Source organism: Dermacentor andersoni, chromosome 5 (assembly GCF_023375885.2).
Source record: "Dermacentor andersoni chromosome 5, qqDerAnde1_hic_scaffold, whole genome shotgun sequence".
In the NCBI taxonomy this organism is placed as follows: Eukaryota; Metazoa; Arthropoda; class Arachnida; order Ixodida; family Ixodidae; genus Dermacentor; species Dermacentor andersoni.
In genome coordinates, this window is record NC_092818.1 from 193,923,423 (window position 1) to 193,946,329 (window position 22,907).

General features: G+C 43.4%; 1 protein-coding gene across 4 annotated transcripts in view; it reads left to right on the forward strand.

Moving 5' to 3' along the window:
• The window catches only part of LOC126531787 (26S proteasome regulatory subunit 6B), a 60,579-nt gene extending 40,190 nt beyond the window's left edge, over positions 1-20,389 (forward strand). The window contains exons 6-9 of one of the 4 annotated variants that reach the window (XM_055071486.2): positions 2,545-2,621; positions 3,827-4,051; positions 14,820-14,941; positions 20,234-20,389. In XM_055071486.2, the coding sequence (XP_054927461.1) occupies positions 2,545-2,621; positions 3,827-4,051; positions 14,820-14,933 (416 nt within the window). In that variant the 3' untranslated portion in view covers positions 14,934-14,941; positions 20,234-20,389. Of the gene's footprint in view, positions 1-2,544; positions 2,622-3,826; positions 4,052-6,328; positions 7,461-14,819; positions 15,015-16,768; positions 16,977-20,233 lie in introns of those variants that run through there. The other 3 variants (XM_055071485.2, XM_050179515.3, XM_055071487.1) reach the window with 3 other exon arrangements.
• Positions 20,390-22,907: the final 2,518 nt, after the last annotated feature.

Here is a 22,907-nt window from a genome sequence, read left to right on the forward strand (position 1 = left end):
TATTTTTACATACGGCTCGTCTACACCCTGATTCCGTAATGCCTCCATGACTGCTGAGCTTTCGACAGTATCAAACGCTTTCTCGTAATCTCTGAAAGCTATATATAGGGGTTGGTTATATTCCGCACATTTCTCTATCACCTGATTGATAGTATGAATATGGTCTATTGTTGAGTAGCCTTTACGGAATCCTGCCTGGTCCTTTGCTTGACAGAAGTCTAAGGTGTTCCTGAATGTAACTCTATTCCAAACGAAAAGTATTCCAAGCTCCAGCACCCAGGAATGAAAAAGGCGCTTTGGAACTTCTGCAGCACTACTGCACGCGTGCACGGAGAATACTAACGCCGAGGAATCTGCCATGCGAGGGTTTGCCGAGAAGAGGGGGCTGGCTGAAAAGCTAGCACGACGCTTCAGTAAGTTTGAGGCCGCTGTCGTCGTGTTAGGCTGCCGCGGCATCAGACGAAAATAACACTTTTGTCGCGCGAAGTGAATACTGCATGTTTTTTTCCCCTTTCATCACACTCTCTCCGAGTTCCTTTTTCGACAGGTAAGAGGGCGATCTCATGCTATTTCGGTTAAACAGTACTACCGTTTAGTACGTACTTTTTCCGAGCTCCAGCCAACTACGGTTTAACGAGGTTTCACTGTATTCAATACGGTACTCAAACATTTAAGTATAAACCCCATGCAAGCGATCTTGCGCGTGACAGCGACAAGAGACGCGACAGAGATGGCCGTCTCGTTCGCTTGTTGTCTACAAGTCATACCTCATGCGAGCGATGACTTGGAGCGACGTCTCCCCAGTGTTTCCAGTATGAGGGCAGCAATATAGGCGTCGAAACTAGCGTGACGCATGCTTTATTACCTTAAGTTGATGTCTTTTACTGTAAAAAGCAGCATAACATATTTCTGAAGGTCTTGCAGCAGGTTCTCATTTTTGCACGTATAAAAATTCAATTGTTTGCTCGTTTCGTGCGAAAATCGGAAGTGCTTGAGTTATGTACATCCAGTTCCGGCTTTGCGCTATTGGCTAGTCGCTCATAGCACTTCCGGGCAACAAGTGGTGAATTCTGGACTTGCAGAACCGAGCGATCGCGCGACAAGACCGAGCGATCTGTTCAAACGACGGCCCGATCCGTCGTTCGAAGCTGTCGCTCGTCGCTATTGCGCACAAAATCGCGCTCATGGGGTTTAGCCATTAGAATACAGTGCAGCCCACTTGTAACGATACCACATACAATGTTATTTTGGTTATAATGATGAGTTGCCTTCAGAGTATCAACTTATGCATTATGACTATGAGAAAATACCCCATATATAACAATATTTTATTCACTGCATATAGGATATAACAATCGAAATTCTGCCTCTTGGGTGACATCTTCCATGCAGAATAATTGAGAAATTTGCTTTGCTAAGTTCCCCTTAACCAAGACGACGCGAAAAGTTTGCGTACGCGAGTTCGTATCTGCCACCATTACCGCGCAGCGCATCCCGCTAGTGTGCGAAAGCAAATGCAGATTTACGACTATTTCAGCGTGCCCAACGCTTGACACGCTGTATAGAGGTATAAATAAACATTTCATTTTTCACAGCCTTCTTTCTATAATGTCAATTTCTTTTACCTTAGGTGGAAAATTTGGTTTTGGAGTTACAAAGGTATGTTTGGCAGCTTTTTAAAAAAATCTTTTACGGCATTCCAGATATAGCGATGATTGGTCATAACGATTGGATTTTTTATTCTTCTTGATATCGTTATAAGTGGACTGCACTGTATTTGCATACCCCCATTGTCATCATATGCCACGCTTCAATGGATAAGCGAATTAAATACTAAAAAATTGGGCTTTTAAGACATTCCGTATCACCAGCAAATGACCAGCAGTAAATTTCGAGGCGTTATCTGATAGGCACATAGTCCACAGGGTACACCCAGTAGGACTGTCCTTCTCTTTGCATTCCCAGCTATAATTAGCCACACTCCACTCGTTATTTCCGAGACTGCTTTTAAAAATGCATGGTAAGGCACTAAACCTTGGTGATACAATACAGTCGCAGACTGATAATTAAGACCCACTACCAACTGCTTTATTCTAGAAAAAGAAAAATTAAATTATAGGCCCAAGTATTATGTCAACGCATGCATGAACTACAAAAGCCCACTTTCTTAGTGACTAGTCAATGGTCAAAGCGTAGCCTGGCATGAATAAAGGTAATTTCACTTAATGATGAAGAACACCCATTCTGATATTTTTTTTTTTTTATGAAAGTGCCGTGAATGCTAAGTACGAAATGAGTAAATAAACTGGAAAGCAAACTGGGAGCAGCTTTCAGTAGAACTTTCTAGCAGCGGTGCTGTTGCATTGTGCGCAGGTGAAATGTTTGCCTCTCCATGACCAGTCTACTTATCTTCATCTAAGACTGCATTTCAGATGATCCGCGCTTGTGTGTAACTTGCAGCCTTCGTCTTCATTTTATTTTTTAATGTCACAGTGCCAAAGATTATGTTTGCCTTATTCATCAAAATGGGCCTATGATCTGCAGCGGATCGAGAAGTGCAGCGGATCCTTCTGGAGCTGCTGAACCAGATGGATGGTTTTGACCAGACTACCAACGTCAAGGTGGGTGTTGTGACCAATAGGGGGGTCGAAAAAACACATAACATTTTGTCAATTATTGCTTTCGGCACCCGCCGTATTGTGTTAATGCTCTGCTAAGCTGATACCAATGGGAGTTTGGAATTGGCTTTTGACTGTTCTCGCTTCTGACACTCTTAGTTTTAGTTCAGTAAAATGCACCCCTCTTTTTTTGTGCATTTAAACTTGTGTGCTATATCTTCCAGTTGTATGTGCACTAGCGAGATGGTATTGTCACGTAGTTGTGACGGTGAAGAAAGCAAAACTGGGAATGACGAAACTAACGTTTTATTGGGCAATCTTGTGCCCTCATAAACAGACTACGCTCAAAGAATGGTGACAGCGACGAACACAGTCGGTGATCGTCGAAAATATGTTCAATGGGTCAAGCGCGTCGGCTTTTATACATGAGCCATCGAGGGTTCCAGAGTAATCGCTGGTGCCCACGTGTCTTCCGGAAAATTCTACACCATTCGCGTTGCGCATACATGCAATCAGATTACACAAGGTTCGGCGACAACAGACAGAACCATCGATAGCTTTCCAGAAACTTCCTACACATGCAGGCCTGTTCTCCGCTGAGCGATAACATTCGTTAGACCGTGAAAAGCGCTCACCTATAAAAGATAAGTTCACGTGTCAATATTGCAGTGTGTCGAAGCATGATGCAACATGCTGCTGCAACCGTAAAGTTTTCTACAAAGGTCACTAGAGTGAACGCTGTGATAGCCTCACCTGCCATCATTCCCATGGCAGGTGGGAAATGCACATGCATCTATTTCTCATTTTCATGCTTTTGGCATCAGGCATTCTTGTGGCATCATTTATTATCCTTTTTTTTTAGGCTTTCCTACCTCTTGATATATTTAACTGATGTCCTTAGACATTGTCATTTTCATATGCTGCGGTATTTGCAATCACCTATACATATGTTGTCAGTTTCAATAAAAATTTTGTTGAGAGTTAGCGCTCGTCCTGTCTGCTTCTAGTCTCTGTCCGTGTCACTTCGCGCTACCATCCAAGATCATGTTACCGTACCAACTCGCCCAACTTTCTATCCTTTTGCATTATGCTTTATCTTTCTAAATTTTAAAGCAATCATAATTTTCTAAATGCATAAAGGCAAAGACTCTCTCTGCACATGCATAATCATCACGAATTGTCGCATTTTTGATGCAACACTTGCGCAGGTGATAATGGCAACAAACCGTGCGGACACACTGGACCCTGCACTGCTCCGCCCAGGCCGTCTGGACCGCAAGATAGAGTTCCCACTACCAGATCGCCGGCAAAAGCGGCTCATCTTCTCCACCATCACGGGCCGCATGAACCTGAGTGATGAGCTTGACCTGGAGGACTATGTGGCACGGCCAGACCGAATCTCGGGCGCTGACATCAATGCCATATGCCAAGAGGTATGTGCTTGTAATGACTTGCTCTGCAGCATACATGGCTGCCTTTCAAGGTCTTATTTTTCTAGCTTTGCAAGTGCACTATGATGCATAGAGCTTCTCACAATGGTACTCCATTTTATACTTGGCAAGCAACGCTGTGAAAGCTGCGCAATGATTGCAATCATAAAGGTCTCGTGTTTTGCAGTGCAGTTTTAATCTTTTATGCTTTCTACAAAAATAAATACTTCAGTGTATGGCTATGTCAACTTATGTATTTCTTGTGCAACTTTTTATGCCTCCTGCACACGACATAAAATGTTTTGGTCACAAGCGCGAGTGTAACTGTGGCAGCTGTGCTCACAGAAACATGCACTCCGCACATTCGATGGTAGTACTACATGAAAACCTTAATTTGGATATCATAGGACTGCAAAAAGCTTCCAAATTGACTGGACATCGAATTATCGATCATATTAAGAGAACAATAAACAAGTGCTTACTACACCAACATGCTTTAATTTACTGAATAAATCTGTATATGCAGTTTCTATTTTGCACAAAAACAGTGTGAAAGCAGCAGTTCTTATCACCTTGCAACTGATAAGAGCTCGCGGTGCAGCCACGATACAAGACCTGCATCTTTATCCGATATGGGCTTTTCACTACTTTGCGCACATCCCCATTATTTCTTTTGCCACGTAAGCTGCTTGGCAACGGAGTGTCCATCCATTGCAATCTAGCTGGCAGGTTTAATGCCAGTGTTCGAGCCGCGGTAGAATCGCTCATCATCCTCAATAGCTTCCTCCGTGTTTGTGACATTGTACGTGCATTGTACCAAGTCAAAACGAAACTATTGCTCGCTGTAGATGAAACTGTGGTCGCTATCGACGCAATCATAGATGGTGATCATTCATAAGGTAGGCGGCCAACACAACTCTAGTCAGAAAGAAATAGTTGTTTGCCTCAGTTGCTGTAGATAAAACTGTGGTTCCTACTGACGTAATCATAAATGGCGACTAAACGGTTCTAAAGGCACATGGCCAACGCGTTAGTGGCCGCAAACACAAAAATAAAGGCTATGAAGGCATAAATATACGAAGATTTCTTGCATTCCTCTCATTCCTGTATGGTTCCCACTGATGACTATGGCGATGCGGACTCTACCGCTTCATTTCAGTTGTATTCCAGCACCGATTTTGCACTTTTGTGTTGCATATTTGCGGTGCTCTGTGCTCAGCTCACTTCAAGTGTTGTCCAAATTAACTGACGTGCAGCCATGTATGTATTCACGAGAGTTTGAGGCCATTAAATAATGCAGATGCTTGCCGGGACGAGCCCAGATTATCTGATTTCTCAGATGAATGAGGTTTTACCATTGATAGGTTCAGATCTGTGATGCTCTCTATGGAATAAGTACACCACATTTTGTGACACAAAAGTATGAGACTTAATCTTATATTGAATTTCATGATGCATACCTATGAAGCATAGATCGATTATAAAATAAGGCATAAGAGTTGCAAATTTTCGTATAAATTTTCGTATAAATTTTCGATAACTAAAAAGATTTGGAGGACGCTTAAGCTTCGCCTTTAAGAGCAGAACGCAATAGCATTCAAAGATCACTGACTGCTTCTCACACTTCCCTGCAACTGGAGCGTATGTAACCGTAATGTTTACCAGGAAATGCCGGCCGCGAACGCCATGCACGAAGGCGCACTTTGTGGTAGCAACACGGCCTCTTGCATGGGCCCCGATGTAACGGAGGCGAGCGCCAACTGGAGGTATGGCAAGGAACCGGGCACGCTGCTGCGTGGCCCCCGAGACACACACATGCTGGCGTGCGCAAATAGCGGACGCTGCGGTCGATCTGTAAATTGTAGAAGTGCTGGAAAAGGAAAAAGGAGCTTTTGCATAATAGAATTGTGTTTTTCCGTATAGTCAAATTACAATCCGAGAGCTATCATGTCTGTAGGTCGTGTTTATATCGTAGTTTACGATTGTTCCGCGTATTTTAGCTTGAGAAATTAAATTAATTCAGTAAATTCCTTGCGTCACATGGATGGCCTGGGCATAGGTGGTTCGAAAACCTTTTTGCTGAAATGATGTCCGACGGTGGACGCCGAAGCCGAATTTTCTGCGACATGGGCCCCTTAACGCTATCACATTAAAAAAATTTTCAAGAACTGTGCATGTGCAAAACATGTAGGCCTAGCAGCCACCTGAGTCCGGTAATCGGAGCATGCGACCGGGATGTGCCCTCACTTTCGTTATTGAAGTGGTTCCTCCATTCTCCAGGTGCCATACAGCCATTGAGAAGCACTTCGGTGACTGCATCAAACCGCAACTTTGTCCACCGTCTCCTGACGAGACAGCGCTGGTTAGGCATACCTGGCGGGAGTGCCAGGCGGCATGCCATTAGGAGAAGTTTGCCCTGGATATATACTCATATCTGTAAGCGAATAGACTTTGATCTGGCACATCATCATGTGCACAGGCTACACCACCACTAGGATCGGTGAAAACACATGTGAACAATGTTCCAAACTTATGAATTTGTGAAACACTGGCAGCGATGGTAGTGAAAGTTGCACACACAATATGTGCACCTTACAATGATGTGCGAAATGTACTTGTGGTCTTGATTGATTTCTCCTGTAGTCGTAGCATAGTTCTGAGTTAAACGTAAGGGGCACTATATTTAGAATTAAAAATACAAAGATTAAAGGGATGCTAAAGAACAACATTGAATAGGTTTAGGCTGTTAAAGTACGTATTTTATCAATACTTCATGAAAAGGGTTGTTTACTAGTGGAGAAAATGAAGTCCAAATTTCCTTCTTTTTTTCAATTGCACCAACATGTTATCGCTAGTACGCCAGAGTGTTGCCCCAAATTTTTGAAATATATATCCTCGTAATTGGGCAGCACAGAAAATCTTCTTGAACTTTATTGGGTTGATTCTCTGGTTTCTCTAGAATTCAATGTACTACTAGTGCTTCTTCACTGATGAACAGTAAACTGTACCCGAGTAGACAGTGTTCAAATTTGTGATGTAGCAGCAAGCTAGTGCAAAAACTTTAGGATGGCATTGCCACCTGCTTTTTGCTTTTAAACATTTTCTGGTTTGCCATGACTCGTCTTGCGGTAGTTGTGGCTGCTTCGTTATTGCAGAAGCGTGATTTACTAATACATCTCTACTTAATACTAGTTCTCTTTAGTGTCCCCTTTGAGGGTCGATTTTTTTGCCATATGCGACCGCTTAGGGTCGATTTTTTTATTGCAGATTCCAATTCTTCTGACGGACCTATATCGAAAAAAAAATTACCGTAATTTTTCTAGAGTGACCGTAAAGTGAGAAAAACATTTTTTTTTTGTGTTGGTATATATGTACTGTGTATACATGAACAACAATAAAAAAAGGAAATAAATTTGTAAGAATAAAAAATTTGATGAATTGTTATACACATAGTTCAAGGCTTAGAAAATGCACACACAAGAATATTTCACAACTCTCAAATGTTCCTGCTGTTACACTAATATTTTTATTTACGTCCATAGCGTAATCGAAATGCGTAGGTGAGCGCACTCTAGAAAACCGTTTGGTTGGGTGCTCGTCAAAAAAGCAAAACGTGTGACAAACTTCTCCTAATCATCTTATTGCCAATCAGAGGCAATTAGTTTTCGTGCGTCTCCAAAAGAGAAAAGAAAAGGAAACACATGCACAGCGGCATTCTTCCTATGCGTACCCCTGTGAGCATTAAGGGGGGACGCAGGTTTTGCATCACGAAAAATGGCCAAAAAATCGATTTTTTGAAAATCACATTATCAGTTTCTATAACTCCTTTTCTATCTGATTCCGAAATATCATCCGTGTAAACCACGTAGAAGTGCTCTAAAAAATGTGTTTTATCAGCCAAGGTGGCTAAAAATTTTGCGGAAATCAAGAAAGAACCGCATTTTTCAAGCCACAATATCTCTGTAACGGCGCAACTGAGCGCCGCCATCTTGGTCTCGTTGGAAAGCACATTTCTCCGTCTTCAAATTCGCCGCTTCAGCTATCTCCTCTGTACAGAAACAAGCACACTAAAAGCAAATGATTGAAGGTTGGGCCGGGCTCTGCGATTGGCCGCCCCCGCCATGTGACTCCAGCGCGGTTCGCATCGAGTGTCGACTCCTCGAGCCCGCGGCTAGAAATGTCGCTCGTCGGCACCTCGGACTGCACGAACAAGAGCATCGAGCGTCGACTCCTCAAGCCCGCGTCTAGTCATTTCGCGCGTCGGCACCTCAACACAAGCGGCACGAGCGAGTCAGCACCGACTCGACTCAGCACGAGCGAGAAAGAGGCGGTTGCCCTTTCAGCGATTAGTAACGATAGCGATTAGTAATGTGAGGGCAAGAAGCCGAAACCGCCCGTGGAACAAAACCCAAACCGCCGACCACCCGTGCCCCAACGTGCGAGCGGTAGTATATATAGACGCGCCGGAGCAAACTAGCTCTAAAACAAACCATGCAACGAAAACCAAGAGAGGGAGGCGCGAAAAAAAAAAACAAAAAAAAAAAACGCTTTGTCGAGACTAAAGTGTGAAACGGCGGAAGCCTGACACCATTGCCAATAGGGATTTGTTGCATCGAAAACACCACGGAGGCACACAACTCGTACACTGTTATGTGAATGCTTGTTTATTAAATGCCTGCCACGTCGTTCTGGACGAAGTGTTTGTTAAAGTAGTTTGTGGCCGCCTGGAACTGTTGCAGCGCCGTTTGTGGATCAGGAGGAGACGCATTTTTCATGGCGGTGTTGAGGTGTAGTTGGTCATCCTCGTCATTCACTTCGCTCGATTGACTTGTACTTGCTCGGCTTGTCGCGGCAGATGGCGGTCATGGCGCTTCCGAGCTACATTTGCCTTGGTACCCAGAGATGCAGCGAGTTGCTTCAAACGCATTGCCTCTCTTACGTTGGCCTGTCGCATCCCTGGAGTCCGTGGTGTCGAACGCGCCTCGCCGCCCTGATGCATGCGACGTATACGCTCAACCTCTCTTGAGCACCACTTGCTTTCAGCGGCTGCCGCACATCGCCTGTTGGGAGACACTGGTTTGGTGAGACGAGGCATCCTTCCCACACAATACCGCAAAGTAAACTGCCGCTACCGCCGCTGCCACACCACACCCAAGCAGACGGTCGCCACGCGACAGTGACGTCAGGCCACACAGCGCCCAATTGGGAGGCCACCTCAAGCGCCTGATGACAGTGATGTGAGGGCGCACCGTCGAACACATGGCCCCCACGCGTGCCGATTTGATGAGTCATCCTGCGCGGCGCTGAACCACCTCAACACCCGCACTTGACGACAGTGACGTCACGCACGTGAGCCAATCGGGAGGCACACACCTGTGCTTGGCGACAGTGACGTCACGACACAGAGGAGACCAGTCAGGAGGCTGGACAGCTGTGACAGTGTCTGCTAACGGCAGATGACCTTGACAATGATCCATTAAAGGCTTCCACCTTAAAATTCCCTGTATTCCCACATAGTGACAGCACATGCCAGAAAAGAAAAAGTTAGGAAATGGGTGCGCTTTTTAAACATACAAACGGTGCAGTAAATACACGGCATCGACCATTTTGGGCTTGTTCGCGGTGCCGTCTGTTTACGTCATTGACCATCAAGGGTTAAGAGGAAACCTCAAATTTGGGGCTAACTCCGGATTCAAACGCACACGAGACACAGGAATGCTCTCATTATACATTTGCTTGAACTACTTGTTGCATGAGAAAGAAAGCTAAGTTATACCCGTGACATACGGGCACTCTAAAGTCCTTTAGGTAAGGGGACATCTACCGGAAAGGCGTTCAAGTGCAGTGACACACGACAAAGGAGTATCTCCTTTACGGCAAAGTTCCTTTTCGGGAAAGGAGATCGCACAACTACTTTTCGAGCGTTAAAGGAGTTACTCTCACACACAGCGTGCACAACTCGTCAATAGAAGGAAACCTGCCACACAACTACAGTGCCCATAGGTATTTTTTTTACCTTGCGAAAATGTTTTAATTGTTAGTGGTGATACAATTTGTCGAATAGTGAAGATTTCCTCTAGCTATACTCTCAAACGCTCGCATAACGTCGCTAGTGCCGCCATTTTGAATTCCGGCAGTGTCGTCGTCGTTTGCTGCGCGCATGTGGTGTGTTCACGTCACGAGATGGAGACTGCACAATCATCGCCCGCAGGAAATACCCAGAAGAAAGCACAGTTGTTGGAATAACATATTAAATAAAACGCGTTACGCCTGCGCACACAAAGGAAGGGACGACAAAGACGTGAAAAAGGACGACAGAAACGTGGGCATCACCAGAATAAACAGCACGCACAGCCGTGACGCACAGCAAAACACCGGCTGCACATAGTTGCCGGACCAAGTTAAATGGCTGCTAACAACGCAAAAACGCGAATAAAATAAACGACTATAAGCATTATTAGCCATCAACAATGAAAACAGTATACTTTTAGGTTCTACAGTAGCTAAGTGTAATTAAATACGCAGCTTTTTAAGAATGTTTTCTCTCTTGTGGCTTTAACAGCCAGCGCTATTTTTCTTGCTGCGTTCATCTGAAGAACTACCTAAAGAAGTTCAGTGCGGTGCCGTGTGTCATCGGCGCAACTCCTTTTTGCAAAGGGTCCTTCAGAGTAGCAAAAGGGGTTTACTGGAAAGGACTTTAGTTTTGCCCGTGTGTCAGGGGTATTATACTGACTTTTGGAAGTAGGATATTGGTTTGCTGGATACTGAGCAAAACAGTTTCTCCATTCTCAAAAATTCATATAGGAGTGCCCTAAATTTAGATTTAGAAGCGCCCTTACAGGTCTGAACAAAATTTGCATCACGCAATCTCTTGGGCACTCCGGATGCGCGCCACCGCTCAGGTGCCGACATCTTGTGAAATACTATAGTCTTTAACCCTTTCGCTGTCGGACGTTTCTGGCCGTGACGCACCCCCAGTGTCGGCTTGGTTTCAGGGAACAAGCATAACAGGGAATGAACATAGCAATTTATTTTTGATTATGATTGGTATACAAATAACATAGTCAATGCAATATGCACATTTCAGTGTTCTGCAGCTGTTGTTAGTAAACATAATCATCATCATCAGCCTGACTATAAAATCCGTTCAACATCCGAATCTGACGATGCGGAACCCTCTTCCTCTCATGCGACTTTGTCTGAGTCCGAATCCGAGCTCGGCTCGTATTCTGAATCGGAATTCAGCCACCGCTCCCATGAGCAGACGAAGGTCCCGCACACCGAGCCATCCGAAAGTAACCGCGCGCAGGGAGGATGCGCTTTCAGTCGCCCGCGCAACGGAGAGAAATGGGATGTTGCGTGATCAAGAAGACAGAGGGAGATGGAAAAAGGCTAAACAAAGTTCGAAGGGCTTTACGTTTACTGTTGCAAGTCTGAAGCGAGGGTGCGGCGAGAGAGCGAAAGCAGCAATCGAGTCACCCTTTTTGGAGAGGCAACGGCATGTGCGCCTGAACTTGACGCGCCGTAGCAGGCACACCAACAGAAGAAAAATAAAAACCTTCAAACCAGCGGAGATTACAGAACAACCCTTGAACCCATAACCACACGCGCGCGACGCATGATCCAGCGAACGCGGAGCCACTCAGCAAAGAGAAAGTGGGGAGTGGCAGTCGCACCGTACTCTTCAATACATGGACTAACACAGGTCGGGGCGAATATACGAACTTGTAGAAAGAGTCAACAGATGGCGTGGCCAATCCAGGAGCGCCTGCTTTGCGCTCAGGTGCGAAATTTTGAACGCACAATAGAGAACGTACCGGTACGTCAGTGACACCGTGGGGGGGAAGCACGATGACGTACCGGTACGTCCGTGACAGCGAAAGGGTTAAAGAGCCTCTTACCAGACCACATAGGAAATTTCGTTTATATACTGGAAGTTGTTACATGCCCACTACGGAGCGTTCTACCGCAAGAATTTTTCGAATTAGTTCATCAATAGCAGAGATAAAAATATTTGAAGTGCTGCGAACCCATGATTTGAAGAGGCGAGCATCACCGCCAACATGGACACTCTCTCTCCATGTGGCCCGTCTAGCCTCCACAAGCGGAATTCCTTCCCTGCATATTCCTATGCAGGAGCCAGAGGACCGCGTTCATGCACCCCGGCTTTTCTTCTTCTCCCCCCCCTCTCTCTCTCGCCTTTTTGCTGAGTGGTGTACTTCCAGTGACAGTCTCGCGTGCAAGCTGTTGCATTTGTTTTGTTTTGCGCAGCGGACGGTTTTGCGTGCTCTGCACGAGAACACCTGATTAGCAGTATAAGTCAGTGCCACAATCATGAACACTGAGGCAGGCACGAGAGAATGAAAGAGCATGATCTCATGATACGGTTTCATTCTCTGTGCGCTCGACTATAAGACGTGGGAAGAAGTAGACAAAATGGAAGTACATCACTCTTGCTACAGTGCATAGTAAAACTTTAATTCATCAATTGAAGCAACATATTAAACAAATAAGTGATGTTGCCTTGAATAATTCTCCAAGTCACATGTCACTATGAGTGACGTCGCACTTGTGCACATAGGCGCACTTGTGCTATTGACGACTACTCTCCAGCTGGTAGTGTGGTGCCCACGAGGAGAAAGGCAAAAGGCATTTCATGTGAAATTTAAGCTCTTTCTGTGGTGCATAGGGATGTAGTACTTGCAGACACTATCGTTAGTGCGCATTGTATGCACTGCGCTTGTCAGCTCAAAATGGCCAGACTTGGTGAGGGGCCCTTTAAAGGATGTGTAGAAGACCTATTGCCATGAGCGACTGCATTTAATGTATGTACTGTCTTGAAGGTTTCTGCAGTAGCATAGCCTTCACAAATTTTTTCTGCATTCTTTTTGCCAACAAGAGTCGTGTGGTGCAAGAACCTGTTAAATTCATTGCCGTCTTGAGATATGCGACTGTGCTAGTGCTCTTGTTTCCAGCATATGCCTTGTCTAACATTATTGCTGACAACATGAGAAGCAGCTCTATGGGCTGCTCAGTCCAGTGTTAGTTTCAATAATTTTTTTTTATAGATATACAGTATTTACTTGCATAATGATCGCACTCGCGTAATGATCGCAGCCCAGAATTTTGTTGCCAAAATTAGATTTTTTTCCTTTCCCGTGTAATGATCGCACCCCGAACTTGCCACAGCGATATGTCGTGTGTCAAGTCTAGCTAATGCTGATCGCGCTTACCATCTGTCGAATGCTACGCGAACAACTCTTCAAGACATACCAAGCGGTCCGCACGCACCGAACATCCTTAAGCAGATGCGCCATTTCATTCCTTTCATCACTTCCCGCACTTCCATGAAAAAAAAAGAAGCTACAACGAAACTTGCCTTGCCTTTATTATTTGTAGGCTTTATAATGGTTGTGGTCGGGTTGAGCGGCAAGGATAGTAGCCACGTTTACACTGATACGTTAGAAGTGCACCATATTCATACGCTGACGCTTGTGCAACACAGCTAAGATATTCGCCCACCCATAGCGGAAGCGTGCCGTATTAAGATAGTAGTGAAGACAAATGACACAGTTTCCACAGCATGCCTGCCATGTGTTTCTGTCACTGGCAGTTAAGCGCGCCCATCTCTGTTTCTGTCCCCTCAAAGTGGTCATGGCTACGTTATTGCCGCAAACTTGCCAATAGTAACGATATTATTCATTACTGATACGGAAAAAAGCTGCTTCAATGTGCGTAATCTACTCACGAGAAGAAGAAAAATCGTGTTCGGTGCGCTCGGCGTGTTCTCCGCTGGCCGCCATTTTTGTTTTGGTGTCCCGCACTGTTACAGCTGCAGCCGCCTATTTGTTGACCTGCTGTCATCTCGCAGCAAATGTGGCATGAAAAAATAAATATGTTTTCTTTTTGCGGGACATTTAACCCGCGTATTAATCACACCCCTGAATTTGCGTCAATTTTTTTTTGACAAAAAAGTGCGATCATTATGCGAGTAAATACGGTATATTTGCACTTGTTTGAAGTGCCTTGTGTGTCACATGTGCTTCCGGGATGTGTAATCACGCAGAGTTTTGCTTATACATAATTCATGTATGGACTGGTTTAAGTCATCTTGTCTTAAGCCTCTTGTACATCTAGTCACACACACACATAAACAAACAAAAGGCAGATAAGGACTCCCAGGTGTGCACTGAAGTCTTGGAGGCAACAGCTGCATTTACTAAGTGAATGATAGAGGGTGTCATAGTATTACACTTCAGCGAAAACAGAGGCCCCATCAAGGCATGTTGCTTCTGCAGGTTCATGAACTTGCGCCTGAAGTGCAGTGACTGTTGAGCAAGGGTATGTAAATCAGTGACGCCATGTGCAAGAGCAGCCTGAATATTGTACATTGTTTGCAAATGCTGCTGAAAATTCTTAATGTTGTAGTTTTATGTAAAAAGTTCATTCGTGGGCTGATTGCTTATGTTGTTCTTTAAGACCGAGTTTGTGCAGCGCAAATACTAGACCGGACATAAAGAAATACAAATGACATAGACAGCACCTGTCTTTTTTTTTTCTGTTCCTTTACGTTCTGCACAAATGATGCAAAGTGCACTATTTTTATTATTATTTTGGTGTTTATTTACAATTTGAACTGTCTTGCACATGACTGGAGGTGCAGAAGAATCTAAACTTCTCTGACATGCTGAAAAATATATTACTGGATTTCTCGTTTAAGTATGTTTTCTGTGCCTTGTAATCTTGCCATTTTCATGTTGTGCTTTTGCAGGCTGGCATGCATGCTGTGCGAGAGAATCGGTATGTGGTGCTGGCCAAGGACTTTGAGAAGGGCTACAAGAACAACATCAAAAAGGACGAGTCCGAGCATGAGTTTTACAAGTAATGGACGATGTGAGTGTGCAGCGGGAAGTGTTACATTAAAACGAATGAATGGAAACAACCCACAAAGGCAATGGCACTTGAATATGCAGTTGCGGATATGTTCATTGTGCATAACCTGATTGTTATGCACATTTTTGTGGTTATGTCCATTGTGCAAATCGTCGTGTCAGTCATGCCGGTGCCCTTATTAGTTGTGCTATTCTTTGGCATGACAGGGGGGTCACATCTGTTTATCCCTAGTAGCACAGAAAGCAGGGAAAGTTTAGGCCCAATTATGCCCTGTATTAGCACTGTGTTTGGCAGTGTTGCCCCATGGGACATTCTCAATGTTGATAGTGGTTGAGTTTATGGTAAAATGTCCTGGATGAAGCACTTAGTGGTTTCAGCGTGGATTTATTACGACCAGCACGTGACGGAAGATGGAAACACACAAGAAAGCAAGAAGTGTACTGGTTTGGATGAGTTGGTAAAATAGGGATTGCGCTTGTGTTCGTCAAATCCCTAGCCCTATCGTCTTTCAGCTTGTGCACAACAACTGATTATTAATGCGAGGACACATGCCGTGGGTTCGGCATGGAGTTTCTGATACGACTGATTTACTGGTAAATCTAGGGACTAAAATTCAATATTACATACTTTGAATACACAGGCATATAATGTTTAGCTCACACGAGGGTACTACTGGTAGTCTTAGGAGTACCACTTCTGAATTAAAATGCTGTAACGCTTGCTGGAAGAGTAGCGAAAAAGATAAACAAGATACTGGGGTAAGAATAGCACCAGGTTCAGAAACGTTCATGTGCATACTGGTAAAAGTTATAAAAATAATTTGGGTAAACTCTAAAGGCTGGTACTAGTAATTACTGAAGACCAAGAAATTACAGGTTGTGCTTCTTGGGTAGTACTGAAACATTCCTGAAATTTATAACCAATTATTGCAAGAAAATGTGAAGAGCTAGAGGGCTGAAACTGCAAAGCATTGTTGTAGTACTTGAATAGGTTCCAGGTAGTCTTAAGGTGCTCACAGTAGTGTCAGAATGTTGCTGGGACAATTAGAGACAACTAAATAAATTCTTCGAGTAGTGTAGTATGAGGTTTCATGTTGGAGCCAGCAATCAATGCAGTAGGGTGATGCAGAGTTAGAGAGCAGTTGGAGAGGGACGCCTTGTCCAACATCATATGGGAGCATATGTGTACTCAGGTAGTCTCATTCTGCCTGACATCAGGTTGGTGTGCAAAACTGGTTTCGCTTTTGGGAAGCTGTCTGTCTCCGTTTTGACTGATTAAAAAAGTCACACCAGAGAAAATGTGCACCAAAATGCTAAGAACATTGATTGTTTGGTGTTGGAGGTGAGTGCAGAAAGTCAGCGTAGAGTGCCGCTTAAAGGTCAACTGCAATGAAATTTTGGACTATGTCAAAAGCCTATATTCAGATAATGTAGATATAGAGCAGCCTCTGTGAACGTATTTGTATTAGAAAAATGAGTTGATGCAACAAGAAAAGCATAAAAAATAGGTGTTTTCACTACTATAACTGGCAGGACTGCCACCATTATTGCTGACTGGAAATGACGCAGAACCTGTAATGTTGAGAACTTTCATGGCCCCTTGGCATGACGTTCGTGATTAGGTGGCACATGTGACGGGCTGAAAATCTTTGGAGGCCATGCCCTGACCTGGGATGTGCATCATATCTGCTAGCCATAAGAAGCCCGCATATTTTGCTTAGGGGATAGCTTAAGGCTGTTATTATTTTTCTTTTTTTTTTTTAATTTACCAGCCCTGCAACTTTGCCAGGATTGCTGCAATAATATTGTGACGCTCTTACGTGCATAGTGGGTTCACGCCTCAACAAACAGTATGCGGGGGCACCGAAGAGTGGTGAACGAAGAAGACGACGGGTGGCTGGCTAGCTGAATCTCGACAGGCGCTCAGCTGATCAAGACCATCGCATCTAACTCAACCCGGCTTCAAAGTAACACCTTTTGTGGGCGTAACAATATATATGTACTACTCATTTATAAACAATTTAGTCAATGTGAAATTTTGTTGTTTCCCTTTAACAGCTGCGACTGGCTTGGTATATACTCACTAAAGGTCGCATAAGTCTACTGCAGGTTCATTGGCATTTCTTGGGGTCAGTTTGTTTCCCCACTACCTTTTTATACCTTTATATGTGCCAATAATATATCAGTGGTACAGGGAGGGCAAAATGGTGAACACAATTATGATTCGAACTGGAACAGGTTCCTCTGTGACACTAGTGGATTTCTCTCTTGCTTCAGCCAGAGCATCAAGAAACGTTCTGTCACTTCTGTCAGCTAAGAGGACAAGTTTGGTTTTAGCACTTCGTGTAATTACACAATGGCTTGCTTTATTGAGCGATAAGCGCATCATTTGCTGACTTGGGACCTGTTCACCAGTTAAACCACTGTGAACTACAGCATCAAACTAAGCTGAAACAGTGCAACTGAGTGACCCTTACTAAAAGGATGACAGTACTAAAACTGGAATTATCCTAATGTCTTTATAAGGACAAAAGCATAGTTTTATTGAAAATTAGATTGTTTGATTTCTAAAACAACTGTGAACATTTTTGTTTTCAACTGGTAGATCTTGGTTTATGAAATCTCAGTGATGACCGGCAAACTCAGGTTATTGCTTCAATGTAGCGAGTGTGCTTATCTAGTGGGGAATGTGGCACTGATATGATTTAAAAGAAGGTCAATAGAGAGTCTCAATCTCAACTGAATCTAAAATAAGAGCACTTACCGAAACATGGTTAAATTCCTATGTTGGCGATTCTGAACTGTTCATTTCCTCCAATTTTGATATTTTTCGGTGGGACCGTGAAAATAGGCATGGTGGTGGTGTTATGCTGGCTACCCACTGTAGTCTTGGCTGCTCGTTAATCAACATAGCTACGTCAGTCGAAGCCTTCTTTCTTGTCTGTAACACTTTATATCCACCAGTTATATTTGGTGTATGCTATTGCCACCCTGGCGCTGAACCTTCCTTTGTTGTTTTGCTACACTAATTACTTTGCTGTGTAATGTCCACACACCGTGACGCTTTCGTCATATTATGCAGTGATTTTAACTTTCTTTCCATAAACTGACTTGATCTGCTGTCACCTACATGAAGGAATAATGAAGAATGCGAATTTTTGTACACGTGCCTCACATTTGGTCTAATACAACTCATATTGAAACCAATGAGACTTGCTGATAAAAGTGCACACATACGAGATATTCTGTTAACATCGCATTCCGATTCACATTCCAACAATTTTACCTGGGTTGAGCGATTGCGTAATAGTTCACGGTTCCATTCATTGCAAGCTATCACACCCTAAGAAAAGAACAGAAATTATTAACACTGTATGATAAAGGGGATTGTGCCAGCATAAATAGAGACCCAGCTGACTTCTGCACCTAGTTCCTAGCTGATTTTCCGGGTAGATCAGTTGAAACATATGGCTATTATTTAAGAGCTATTTGTGTGACCTAATTACTAAATACATACTATTTATGTTACAGTGTGTATCATCCCCTTGGTTCAATAAGAACTTAAAATGTCTGAACAATTAAAAGAAGAGACAATTTCTAGCTACCCAAAATTCAAACAGTGCATGCACTTGAGCAAGATACAGTGCGATAGAAAAATAATTTCAGCACGTCGCAGTAGAAGCTCAGCAGCTTTTTCTTTCTGTGACATTACCTACAATGTTGCAGAATGATCCAAAGCATTCTAGAAAACAACCGGGCCACCATAAAACTGTTTCTTTGTGTGACGGTCACAATAACCCTCTCCCTGAAGCAGAGGTTCCTAATGTACTCAATGGCGCTTTTTCTGTATTCACCCATGAACCCACTGATGAACTGCCCGATTTTCCAGAATTTGATTATCCCACTATGCCCTACATACCTACCTATACAGCCCTCTTGGTATCTGTAAACTAATTGACAACCTTAGGTTGTCATCTTCTGCAGGCATCAATGGAATTAACTCTAATGTGTTAAAGAATACCAAACATAGTACGAGCGTCATCCTTTCTTATATTGTCATTAGGAGTAGTGCCGCAGGACTGGAAGGTGGGCAAGATTATCCCCTTTCCAAAGAAAGTTGCTGCATCATCACGAAACAGCTATCAAACCTCAAAATTTATGAAGCACGTCATTTATTCGCATGTAACCAAGTTTCTAATCTCTGTAGGCTTCTTTCACCCACAGCAACATGGCTTTCATAAAGGTTTATCCTGTGAGACCTAGCTCGCATTATTTGTTCATGACATCAGCTCAAGCACTGATTTCCCATAGACGCCCTGTTCGTGGACTTCGAGAAAGCCTTTGACAAGGTGCCACAAAATGGTTATTCCTTAAGCTCTTAAACCTAAACTTTAAACCCTTTGTCTTCGACTGGCAGTGTGACGTCCTCACAAACAGGAAACATTTTGTCTGTGCTAATGGGCATACTTCGTTGTTAGCTACTGTTATATCTGGAGTTTCTCAAGGCACCATTCTCGAACCATTACTTTTTCTAATCTTCATCAATGACCTACCGACTAATATCTCCTCCTGTATTCGTCTTTTCGCAGACGATTGTGTGCTTTACCATCCTATCCATAGCTTCCATGATAACATTGCCTTTCAAAATGCTTTACTAACCGTTGAAAACTGGTGCAGAACTTGGCTAATGTCTTTAAATGGCAGGATAACTTTGCAGATTTCCTTCCACTGCCCTGCTTCCTACCAAGCACATAGGTACAGCATTTTTAGTTCCGAGTTATATTTAGTGTCATCATATATATGCCTGGGTATCACAGTGACTTGTGATCTCAACTGGTCGTGTCATATAGTAAATCTAACAAATGAAGCTTACCTTATCCTTGGGTATGTCTGGTGTAACCATAAGTTTACCTCTCCTCACGTAACACTGCTAATGTACCAAAGGTTTGTCTGTCCCAAGCTAGGATATGCATGTGCAGTTTAGGAGCTGCATCAGATTAATCTACAAAAGCTCTTGAGTCCATTCAAAACTGCGCCATTATATTTGTTTTCTCAGGTTATTCTCACTATTTGAGCATCTTAGGACTAAAACGTAGAGCTAATCTTTCCAGTCTTGAGCCATGCAGAAAAATAGTGCTCCTGTCCCTCTGCCACAAGTTTTATTACTTGTTCCTTACTTGCTCGACTATCATACCTGCTCATCGCCTTTTGCTCCGCAACGGCTGCGCAGTAGTGCGCAACCCACTGCCTGTGTGCACTACTGCGCATCTCAACTCATTTTTCATTCGTACAGTGAACGACTGGAATCATCTGCCCACCGACTCTGTGCACCATTCCAATCCTAGCCACTTCAAGTCATTCATCGAAGACCTTGCACAAATGTAACTCACGTAATACCCCACGCCAGGGCATTTGAAGTATAAATAAATGTGTGATATGTTGATGATCACTTGAAAACTCTGGTGATTGCTCCAAACTAACGAGTGTGTTTACCTAAAGGATAATGTGGCACTAATGTGGGCTTCTGCAGCAGTGGCTCAACCAGCACAAAATTAATCGGAACTGGCTCAACACAGCATATGATGCAGCCAGTAGCCTAGCCTATGGCTTAGGGTGTGCTGCAACTACGGCTAATGGCCCACTCTATGGCTTAGTATGCAGTACAGCTACAGTTGTGTTGATATTTGTTATGACGTGAAAGTTGCAATGGGACCCACTGATGGAAATTCACGAGTAAGAATGTCGCACAAGGTCACGGTGTACTCTGTGCATGTATTTCTGGCTGCAGAAGTTTTTCGAGCATGGGATCCGTGCAAAAAAGAAATTTTGTCGGAGCCAACGCACCTGCCTTCATATTGAATAGTGCAGTATGTTCCACATGTAACGTCACCATGTGGCCCCTGCATTCCAGTTGAAAAGTTGCTAGAAAAGTTCATGTGTATGATTTCTGTGCTCCAAATCTATTGCTTTTGTGTGCGCCAGCACGACAATAGCCACTATAGTGGCAATACAATAATGCCTAGAAAGAAGCACTTATCTAAATTAAGGCATCAATGAAAAATCATGAAGATATGGATGATGCAAAGTGAAGTGATCAGGATGAATCAAAACTGCACCAGCGAATTTAGTATGTATAGTAAAGCATGCACGCTGACAAACCCTGTACTTCCCAACATTCCCATGATGGTTTAATAACAGCAGCAACACTATTCTGTACCGCAAATTTCTGTAATGGGCCCCAGAATTTTTTTGAAAGGTGAACTGCAACAAAATATTGGACACTTCAGAAAGTCTAGACGCTGGTAGTGTAGATATAACACAGCCTCTCAAAATTTTTAAATTTAGAATGCGAGTAGATGCTTGAAGAAAAGCTAGTGTGGTTTTAATACCAAAACTGGAAAATATTCCACCATTACCACATGGTGAAAAGGACGCAGAATCGAGACCGTTGAGAACCCGCACAGCTGCTTGGCATGACTTACACAAGATTAGGCAGCGCCTATGGCAAGCTTTAAATATTGGTGATGTGCTGGGATTTGTGTCGCATCTAATTATGACCAGGTGCACACGTCTGCTTAGGTGTATTTAATTCCTTAAGGGTGCATTAAAAGAAAATAATAATGGTACCACAATGGCTCATTTTTTAATAATGTTAAATGCTTCATTAACCTGTTCGAAACGTAAAATTAACTCTGGAAACATTGTACAGCAAAACGCATCAATCAGACAATTTTCCGACCAATGCAGCTTTTCCTTTGCTTCCCTACAATTCCCTGAAGTGTCAAGAGGCCAAAACAGAATTCTTCACACGTAACGAGAAACCGTTTTCGGAAATGAGAATGCTTGCCCAGCTTCCTTCACTTCTAAAAACTGAGATGCATGTGAGTTTGTCTTAGCTACAATAACATCAAGGAGTTCATCGAAGTAAGCCTCAAAAACCTCTAGCTGCTGTAAGTGAGAGCTTATAGTGAATGTTAAGTCCCTACGAAGCCTTGAATTCAAAGCTGTGGAAGTTTCACTGGAACGTTGTTGAGGTCTATGCAACACGATTCATGGAACCCGGTGACCGTTTCATCCATACTTTCTTCGTCTTTGGACTTGCTATCATCTAGAGAGTTGTCACTGTCTTCTTCACTTAAAGAATGAAACACAAAGTTGACATCCTTGTCACTTTCACTATCGTCGTCCGATGGATAGCAATGTACTGCAACCTGCCGTGGTGGTGTAGTGACTTTGACATTGTTCTGCTAAGCCCAAGGGCGCTATCAAATCTCTGCCACAGCGGCTGCATTTTTATGCGGGCACAATACAAAAACATTCGCATACTTTGTATTGGGTGCACATAAAAAAAAATCCAGGTGGTCATTGATTCAGATACAGCGTGCCTCAGAATTATATTATTTTATTTACATCACAATGCAGGCATTGTGGCCCAAGCAGGAGGGGGCAAGATACACGATAAATATACAATAAAAGAAAGGCTAGAATGCTAATACTATAACGTTAATCGCAAGAAAAAAAATTTAACAAAGAAAACAAAGAAAACAGCACAAAACAGCAATTTTACGTAGAACGAGCTATTGTGAACAGGAGTTTCAAGTGATTCCGCAGAGTTAAGATGATGAAAGGGTATGGCATTCTATTCTTCTATAGTTCTGGAAAAAAAGGAAAACTTGAAGCATTTTATCCTGGCAAGGCAAGGAGAGAGAATAAGAGGGGAGGAATGACAGGTTTTTTTGGATGCAGAAAGAGTGAAGTATGGGCTAGGATCTAGAGAAAGTTTACCGCTTATTAATGAAATGGGTAAAGGAATTTCAGTCTCGGTATTTTTCACCTCGTTTGAAGGGTGTGAAATTCATTAGTGCGCAATGGCTCTGTTACCTACTCTTCATGGCTGTATTCAGAAAAAATAATATTTATGGCTCTTCTCTGTATTCTCTCAAGGGTGTTAGTTTTAGTGAACGAAT